Source organism: Rattus norvegicus, chromosome 9 (genome assembly GCF_036323735.1).
Source record: "Rattus norvegicus strain BN/NHsdMcwi chromosome 9, GRCr8, whole genome shotgun sequence".
In the NCBI taxonomy this organism is placed as follows: Eukaryota; Metazoa; Chordata; class Mammalia; order Rodentia; family Muridae; genus Rattus; species Rattus norvegicus.
The window spans coordinates 36,486,308-36,496,323 of record NC_086027.1 but is presented as its reverse complement, the minus strand read 5'-3'; the positions used below and the strand labels follow the sequence as shown (position 1 = coordinate 36,496,323).

Below are 10,016 nucleotides of genomic sequence, written 5' to 3'. Positions count from 1 at the left end.
ATGTGCTTGGTCCCTATAGAGACTTGATACCCTAAAGAAAGGAGATGCTATAGTGATGGATGTGAGTTAGGGTTGTGAGCACCCTCTTAGAGGCAAAGTGAAGGGAGTATGTGGTGGGGTGGGGTTTCATGGAAATGGGATCGAGAAGGGGGACAATATATGAAATATAAATAAATAAAACTATTAATAAAAATAATTTACTGGAAAAATAAGCTATGATCTCAGAATGAAGAGACTTGGATGTGTAGTCAGAAAATATCATGAAAGTAATAATCCCTAAGAAACAATTCAACTTCCATAGAGAAGCCCATTTTGTCAAAAAGTAAGAACATGATGGATTCAAGCAGCGGAACTCTGGGACTCAGGCAGAGAAACAATATTAAGAAGGATCTGTCTTTAGCTTCTTCAACAGCAGGTTTTGGAAGGAGGGAGTAGGGAAAGCCAGGAGGTGGGTGGGGCTCCTGGGCTAGAGGATGGGGAGGGGCTGTGGCACTCTCGCTCCTGCCAATGGCCCTTTGTGATGAGGAGGCCTCAGCTGTGTGATGTAGCCTGAGCCCTCTTGACAAGCCAGAAGCTGTACCCCAGGACTCAGTAGCCTGAGAAATGCACTGCTATTCAGAAGATGGAGAATCTCCTCCTTCTGATGAATAGCATTAGTGACTTCTGGATGAGCTCCAGCTCCATGTCCACAGTAATGGACATAATCTTTGCCATTCTGTGTGGAGTGGGGCTCTTTTTCCTACTGATCCCATTCCTGAAGGAGTATCCAGGGTCACCACCACCCGGGAGCAAAAAGAACATCTCAGAGGTGAGGAAAGCCTTGGTTGACACACAATGAAAAGGCAGACTTTTGTTCATGATTGTTACTTTCACGTTTCTTAGAAAGGTTTAGTAAAAAAAATTGACATTTAAAAAAAAACAGAAATCTAAGAATATGTATTTTTCTGGTTTTGTTTGTTTGTTTTCAAGTCTCAGGGGTGGGATATGTGGTTGTTCCAGCTTGTCCAGAGTAACTGACATTGATTTGCCTCACACTCTAGCAGGGGCATGATTCTGCCTTCAGTTGATAATTTCTGCATTTCTGTGATGATTGGAATTCTGGGGACTTTTCAGAGTTTTTATAAATGCTAAAGCCTTGAGAGTCATGGGGAGGGTTGTTGGTTGTTGATTGTATGCTATTGGTTGTTGGTGTTTCTGGTTTGTTAAGTAGAGGTGTGAAAAGAAGAAAGAAGAATTTGATATCCCGGAGGTCAAGATTAAACGTGCCCCAGAGAAACTAAACCTCTGGAACCAATCGGAAGTACTCTAACAGTAACATCCCCCCTTTTCCCCTCCATCCATTTTTTTCTCTCTTATCTAGTGTTAGGGGATTGAAAGGGTAGAAGAAAAGGATGGGAAAGGGTGAAAGAAAGAAGAAACTACAACATAGCTAAAGTCTATGTACAGAGAGGTGAGTGGAAATCTCCAGGCCTAGCAGCACATCAGTCTTTAGGCAGGAGAGAGGTGAGAGTGTCCTGAGCTGTCTGCCTGAGGCTCTTAGACCATATTTATAGGGTGGCAGAGAGGTCACTAAGGACGACTGTGCCTCCATGGACAGACTGCATTTCTGAGTTGGTGGGGACACAGGACAAGATCAGAGAAAGATCAGCTCTCCTCTGTTCAGGCGATTGCTTTTGTTTGTGCTGAGCTGATGTGAAGCAGGTGATGAGACCAAGGACGTCAGATCAGGGATTGCGTGCCCTGTGGTCCGATGAAGCAGATATCACCTGACAGCACAGGGTCAGCTACAGAGCTCAGTCTTGGGTAGGATCCTGTCTGGGGATCCTGTCTGAGGAACACTGACTTAGCACACCCATGGTAAGTGTGGTGGTATAGACAGCCCCTTCTGCTCTTTTCTCAACAAGGACAAAAGGATATGCGTTTATGCGCAGTAAGAATGAGTCATGGAGGGATGAGAGAGAGAGAGAGAGAGAGAGAGAGAGAGAGAGAGAGAGAGAGAGAGAGAGAGAGCGCTCTGGAAAATACAGATTTCATGTTATCCATGAGCACGGAGACCAGGCAGCTTGTCTACAAGAGAGAAAAGGGGACCCCAACTCATTTACTCATTTGTGTTGTTTCTAACTGGCAGGTGGTGAAGAGGAGGCAGAGCAAGACCAGGAAGAAAACTGTTACTGTAAAAGGTTCCAGAGATAGTCAAAAGAATTCTCTGGATATCCAGACTGCATCGCAATCTATGGAAAGCCCCATCCAGCATCCTTTTCTGGTCTCCTCTCCCCACCCCTTTTGGAACTCTAAGGAGAAACTAAATCAGCTTTCCCTCCCTCAGCTGTTTTCGTACCTCAAGGTCTTAGAGGCTCTCATACAGCAGAATTTTAACCAATTTTTATGGGGCATAACCTCTGTGCTCTCTGAGTCGGTTGTGGCTACTGCCTGGGTCTCCAGAAATTCCTCCTCGGGAGAACGTAAAACTGTGAGGTTTAGAGATGCATGTGACCTCATTCATGCTTTACCCCTGGATAAAGAACCTTCACAGGTTTTTCTGGACAAGCCATTGCCCCACCCATTTGTCACACCAAGCTTGGTAGGTATGACAGGGTTCCAGGAACTCAAAAACCTCCCCAGCTCTATACCAAACCAAACACTTTCTTCGTTCCAGAGTAGGTCCTCTAGACTATCATGTGCTACCACTGAGGTAGGGATACAGACATCACTTCCAACTGTAAATGAGCTCTGGCAACATAAACTAAATTGGAAAGACACTGCAGACTGCAATATCCAAAACTGTCAAGTCGCCATTAGCCAGCCCACTGAGAGCTCACCCAGGTGCACCCTGCCCACCAAAAATACCAGGTCAGCCTCCATCCCTCCTGAGCATTATCAAATGGTCCACCACCACAAGGAGTCACAGCATGAAGAGAAGGAAATTAATGTGGAAGCACAACAAGGAACTCATTTCAGATTCCTCCCATCTATGGAACTGACACAGCTTCAGGGAGATTCCCAACCAAACAGTGATGGTTATTGCAAGAACTGGCCTGAACTCAACCAGCCTGCACAGCTCTCCATCCTCAACTCCAAAAGTTGCAACTATAGCCAGACGGTGGGGTCCGTGCTCACAGGGGATCCCAAACAGGAAGCCTTAGAAAACAGCAATCTACTTAGCACCATCAATGAGAGCCTCAGGGTTGAATTTCTGCCTTGCCCTTCAAGCAGCACCTCTGGGAAGGGTCTGGAAACTAAGAACCCTGCACTGAGGACAGATGAGCTGCTTTCTATAAACACCACTGAGGACCTTTTCTTCCTTGATCCAAAGACGAAAATGAAGCTTGAATTAAACACCATGCAGCTTCCTATGAAACGCACAAGGTTACCTTGTGTTTCCAGGGCCGAATACTTTTCCAAGGCTGCCACAATCCTGGAAAAATTGCATCACCAGGATCCAGGGGGGATAAGGGTAAAAACTGTATCATCTGCCAGGCTGCAAAGTTCTCTGCTTGAACACTCACCTCCCCAGGTTCAGCAGACCAAAAGAGCCCTCCCACCTACTACCAGCCATGGGTACTCAAGGTCCGATCCAGATCAATGGCAGAGATATCAGAGTGTTCAGCCCCATGCTCTCTGCTTCCAGGTACAACCCCAGCAGAGCAGGACTATCCAAGGGACTGGGAGATATATCCTGCAACCAAATACCAGCCCAGAAATGTCTAATGTACCCTGGAAGAAGTCTGAGGCTGTGGCCTCAGGACAACCGACCTGGAGTGCAACAACTGTGGACATTGAAGACAGCGTTTCATCATCATGGGCCAAACAAACCAACACATTGATGGTAAAAGAGCCACCTCATACATGGAGGGTGAATCTGGGATCTGGTGAGATTACCAATGGACAAGCCTTAAATACCAGTCTTGAGGACTTTGAGCCCATGGAGACCAAAAGAAGCCAAGGCCATCTCCAAACACCTGCCCCACCAAATTCAGAGGATGTGGATTTAAAAACAAAGGAGTATAGTAACAATGACTTGAAAGCAAACAAGCAGCCACAAGCCTGGTCTGTGAGCCCTCATCCAAATGAACCTAATACAGTACACCCTGCCATGGTAAGCTTGCCCTCACAGAACTCACTGCCCAGTCTCCAGAATGGATGGCAAGACCCCAAGGATTCTCAAGGCTTAGGTGATCTCCTCATGAGTAGTAATCAGAGTGTGGAGACTCAGGAGTTCAGAGTCCACAAGGATAAAACTGAAGCAAAGAATGACAATGTATTTCATCCCTCTGAAGAGAGGTCCAGTATTTTGAACCCTGGAGACATAAGCCAGGAAGAAAGGCTTGGGAGAATAAGTCCTTCTATCCCAAGTTTCACCCAGCTCAACAATACAGTCAAGACTGAGAGTCAGTCTTCCTTTAATATAGAAAGAAAAATCAAGGTTTCTTCTCAAAGCTCCTTCAAGATCATCTCAAGGTATTCTTCACAATATGAAAACCTCAGCACAGAATTCGAGGGGCAGGGGCATTCTTTGAATAATGAAATCCCCACACCAAGTACTAAGCAGACACAAGTAGTGGGTAGAGAAAATCTCATCTACAGTACAGCAGTTAAACTACAATCCCTCATAAATGTTCTGGTCCAGAACTTGATGAATAATTTAGATGACCAATCAAAACTGACCAGAGAACCTGTGACCCAGGTACAAGAGTATAAAATGGAATCATTGACATTCCAGCTGCGTGGCTCTACCTGCTCTTCCAAAGGTTCCTATGACCCAAAACATAGCAAACCAGCAGGAAGAATGAGCGGTAGCCATGTCTGCCCTAAGGAGCACAGCCACTCTTTCACATTCAGAAGAACTGGATACAAACCACAGTCAGGGGTTGATGCCCAGAAAGTCTGTCACCAACGTCTGAACAAATTAAAAAGAGAAACAGGCTTTGACCAGCACCGTACTCCCTTGAGAAATGACATTCTATATTGTTGCAGGGGAACTGGGGACAAGCTTTCTGACCAGAAAGCCGGTGACCCAGGTCAAATGACAACAAAAATTGGAATTGGAGGCTCTCCACACAGAAGCATGGTGGGGCACAACCATTCAGCTAGATACACAGAAATTAGAGAAAAACAGGAACCAGGTATTAGCCATAAAGCCCTTGACCCATGTGAAAATACAAAGAAAAGTATGGGCCATGGTCAACTTATGAGGTCCAAAGAGAACCACCCAGTCAAGGACAGGAAGACTGGAGGCCAGGAGCAGTCAGTTGTTGCTGCCCAGCGAAACCCTGGCCCAGATGAAATTAGAACAGAGAGTGGAAAAGTATGCTCTCCACATAGAAAGCCTAAAATATATAACCATTCACCTAGACATAGAGAAATTATGGACAAACCACAACCCAGTGTAAATGCCCAGAGAGCCTATGACCAACAGAGAAGAATGGCATTTGACAACCTCCTCACTCCAAATCAGAACGACCATCCATGTCGGCACAGAATACAGTCAAGTCTTTCTGACCTGAAAGCCTGTGACTCAGATCAAAGTACAAGGAGTGGAATGGACTCCTGTCCACATAAAAGCACCAAGTGGCACAACCTTTCGTTCCAGTACGGAGGAGCTGGAGAAAAAGTGCTGTTGCGTGTTAATACCCAGAGAACCCAAGACAGACATCCGGAGAGTGTGAAGAGAAGAGACTCTGACTACCTTCCCACACCCGAGAGGAAGGACAGTCCACACGGTTGCAGAGTAATTGGAGAAAGGCAGCAGTTAGGTCTTGCTGACTCTATAACCTGTGAGCCAGGTCAGATGAAAAGGAAGAGTAGAAAGGGGAGCTGTCCACATAGATGTCCTGAGGGGTGCAAACTTTTACTCAGATACGAAATAACTGGTAACAAACACCAGCCAGGCTTAGTCCTTAAGGTGTGTGATCCATATCAAAGTTCAAAAGAAGAAATAGACCATGGTCAACCTGTGAGCTCCAAAGTGAACCATTCAGCCAAGCACAGGAGAAATGGAGGCCAGGACCAGTCAGGTATTGCTGCCCAGGAAGCCTCTGACCTGAGGTAGACCTTACCAGCAAAGGTCAAAGAGCAGGTACCTCAGGCCATCTTTGCCTCCCCATACCAGGAAGCCTTCCAGAAGAGGTTCCATCTGCTCAGTCATTGTTTTCCCCTATGGTTTCTTGGTAATAAATGTTGGGTTTTTTTTCCTGAAAAAGAAATAAAAAAATTATAATAAACACTGACAAGAATGCACACAAAAGATAACCCTTATTCACTCCCCTGAAAAGGTACCTGGTACAGAATTTTTGGAAAATAGCAAGAGGATGCCTTAGAAGATTACATGCAAAACTACTGTACAATCCAGCTGTATCACACATGGGTATAAAATCAAAGGATTCTAAGTCATCACACCACAGAGAAACTAGCACATCCATGCTTATATCTGCTCCATTCTTTTTTTTTTTTTTCGGAGCTGGGGACCGAACCCAGGGCCTTGCGTTTGCTAGGCAAGCGCTCTACCACTGAGCTAAATCCCCAACCCCATCTGCTCCATTCTTAATGCCAAATATAATCATTCTAGATGATGAGCATCCACAGATGAAGAGATAAAGAAAATGTCATATATTGTATATATGCCATATATGTCGTATATGACATTTTGTTCTTATATATGCCATATATATGTCATAAACACATACATGCACACACATACACAAAAAAACCCACGCATATATGTAAAGAGGGGTAATTAGGTTAAGAGAAATAACTAGACATAGAAAGACAAATTTTACATTTTCTACATATTTAAAAATAGATTATATATTATATAATACATAGTATACAATATAGGCCAAAAAGGCAGGAAAAAACTCTATACAAGGTAGGAAAAGGTCTAAAAAATGAGAAGGTAGAGGAACAAGAGTGGGGAAAGGGGAAAGTAAGTGGGGTGGAAAGGGCATGACATGAATGGCATGCGAGTAGGTATACACTGTCACAATGAAACCAATTTCTTTGTATGTTCCAAATGATTAATTAAAAAATGAATACTTTGGACACCAATACTTTTCTGGTGTGTTATTATACTTGGAAAGGTCCCATTAAAATATACTCAGGAAATCATATTCTGAAATATCCCAAGAAGAATTTATGGTAGTTGTGGTTTTGGTTTTGAACCAATGAATTTATAAGTGTATAACAAGCAAAGGAGAAATTATCAGTAGTAGATAGATGTTCCAGATAAACCCAGTACTCTGGGTGCTCACAGCATCGGTCAGAGCAGATTAATGTAGCTCAAATAGAGTAAACTGAGGTAACAACAAATCAGAGGGGTACAACCATCTAATATAAATCAGCTGGAGTTGCCAATTATACATTCTCTTCTATAATTTTGCCCTGGCTGAACTTTGGGCTTCCTGTCCCCACTACTGAGTTTGTTTCTTTGCATGTTTGTTCATTTAGATCACAGAATCAATAGTAACTTTAGGGGCCAGTAGTTTACCTTCAGATTGTTCTCAGGGACAGGATACTTTTACTCTTGCCATTGTTTTGCTGATCTCCCCTATCCTGTGACAAGCCTAGGGGTTCTATTACATCATGAGGCAAGGGATTTTGGAGAACACTATGAAACAATATTAGGGTCCCAAGCCAGCTGTCCAGTGATCTCAAATATCACATAGTGATTTACTTATGTAATGTATGTTACAATTGACCTACTGTTTGATTTTATTGCAATTTGACTGAAGAAATTATCTCTTTTAGATTATTTTAATGTTATTTATTTACATGATAATAGTTTCTGAGTCCATATTTACTGATATTAAAACTACATTAACAAATAAGCAAAGTATTTCAAAGTTAGGTTAAAGAGACAGGAGCAACATAGCATATGAGACTCAGACAAAGCAACTGCTATTTATTACCAATAACACAAAATGTCAAGGAAGCTAGATAATTGAAATAAGCCCAAATATTTCAAACAGCTGTCACTTGTGATAGGTATAATATCGGTATATCAAAGAGGTAGGTAGTTTGGTTTCCATGGGGAAAATCCACTAAATTCAGTCTTATAGAGAAGAAATACTGTAAATTATTTTACAACACTGACATTAATGAAATTCAATAACATTGTGTAAATTTGACCACAGATAAGAAATTAGTGAATGACCAAACATGGGTAGCTAATATGCAACTGTGTAGACGGGGAAGGTGAGGAATGAGCACCCATCATCCATCTGACCACAGAGCCCCTGCAGATGTGCTGACACTGGGCAAATCTTTAGAGCAATCTAATGGTAACTAGACCATGCCACCATATTTCAAAATAGGCATAACAATGAAAAGTTGTCCATTCCCATATTTAGAAGTTTTTTTTTTCTGCTGCTGCTAGTGATAAGGTAATTTTTAAGGTCACTCTATGGGTTATCTACACTCAGTCATGAAGAAGGAAAGAACTTAGTCTATGGAAGCTGAATCCTGAGTCTTCAGTCTTCCTCCTACATGACTTTTGTGTTTGAAATCACCTTATTGTCCCAAAGTCCTCCCTGAGGACTCAAATGTTATTTTGAGAGTCAAAGAGGTGAAAATAAAGAATAAGACAAGGGACCTTACAGCTAGCATGTGCCAGCTCGTATAAGACCTCTTCCAAAAGCTTTTTCATAAATATTAACATTGAATTTTATTTGCATCTCATTCGCTCATGGTTATAAGAAAAATCCCAATATATGTGTGTTTTGTTCTATTTTATTTTTATATAATAACATTGATTTCTGCCATCATCAGGATGTTGATACTGAAGAATGGAAAGAAAATGGAATAGTGTAGGCAGTAGACGATATTGAAAATCTTACCAACAGTTTTGTTTCCTCTGCTTTAGAGTAAGAAGAACCACTTTGTTGTTGCTGCTGCTGTTGTTGTTGTTGTTGTTGTTGTTGTTGTTGTTGTTGTTGTTGTTTTGTTGTTTTGTTGTTATGGATGGAAATAGAACACAGAGTCTCTTTTATTCAAGGCTTGCACTCTACCAACTGTCCCAGAGATCCAGCATCTCAGCTTAAATTATTTAAAGTTAAATTTGAAGATAGCATTATAATACTGTTGATTGCATTTTTCACATAACCTTAGGGTTCATTACTTAACTGTCTTTAAAAATATATAGCAAGAATAAACAAAGTATTTATTGTGAAAATGATAGGCACATCTGGATAAATATAGATATATGCTACACAATCTCTAGGCAAACAAATTCTTGGTTTGCAACCTTTTGAATATTCTTGGATCTTGCTTAGCTTTGGAAATCAGGATAACAACCATATTAGAGTTTAGCACGTGCAAATCAAGATGAATGTCGAGCACTGTTTGCTCTATGGAAAGAAGCTATATTGCCAGTATGAAATGATGTATATGTTTCCATAGCATCTTATAACCATGCTCTATTAGAAAAGATGCCATCTACAGGGCTGCAGGCACAGAACAGCCTCACATTCCATTAAGTCACAAGAGGAAGAAACAGGCCAGATTCCAGGACAATAGAACACACCCTGCTCCTTTGCCTGACTTATGCCAGAAGTAATCCCAATTAAAGCTCTAACTTCTGCCATGCTAGCCAGGACAGCTCTAACTCTAGTAACTTGTTACTGCATTGAGCTAAAAATAACAACTGTCCATCAGTGTTATTAAATGAAAAGTTGAATCTCTAATGAGATACAGCATACAAAAGAATTGTGTGTATACTTGACTACTGTCACAGAATAATGTCAGTCTTGTGATGGCATTTGCTTTTTCTGTGGGAACAATCAGATGGTCTTCTGAATAATATAATGTTTTTTTGTTGTTGTTGTTTGATTGTTTTTAAGATCAGTGGATAACTCATACAAGGTAATTTCAAACTGTGTAAACCTCTGAACTTATATAAAATACTATTTAGTAAAACACATTAGTTTAGTAAAACACATTCACCATTCACAACTACTTTCTTCTCATTTTGTGTGTACCTAATGATTAACATACCCTTCAGTACATTTCTTTTCGTGAAGTAG

At 41.8% G+C, this 10,016-nt stretch overlaps 1 protein-coding gene across 1 annotated transcript; it reads left to right on the top strand.

Moving 5' to 3' along the window:
• Nucleotides 1-581: 581 nt before the first annotated feature.
• Nucleotides 582-6,244, top strand: Spata31e1l1 (SPATA31 subfamily E, member 1 like 1). Its single transcript, XM_001071792.8, has 2 exons — nucleotides 582-808; nucleotides 2,129-6,244. The coding sequence occupies exons 1-2, from the start codon at nucleotides 623-625 to the stop codon at nucleotides 6,047-6,049; spliced, it is 4,107 nt and encodes a 1,368-aa protein (XP_001071792.3). The 5' UTR covers nucleotides 582-622; the 3' UTR covers nucleotides 6,050-6,244.
• The last annotated feature ends 3,772 nt before the right edge of the window (nucleotides 6,245-10,016 follow it).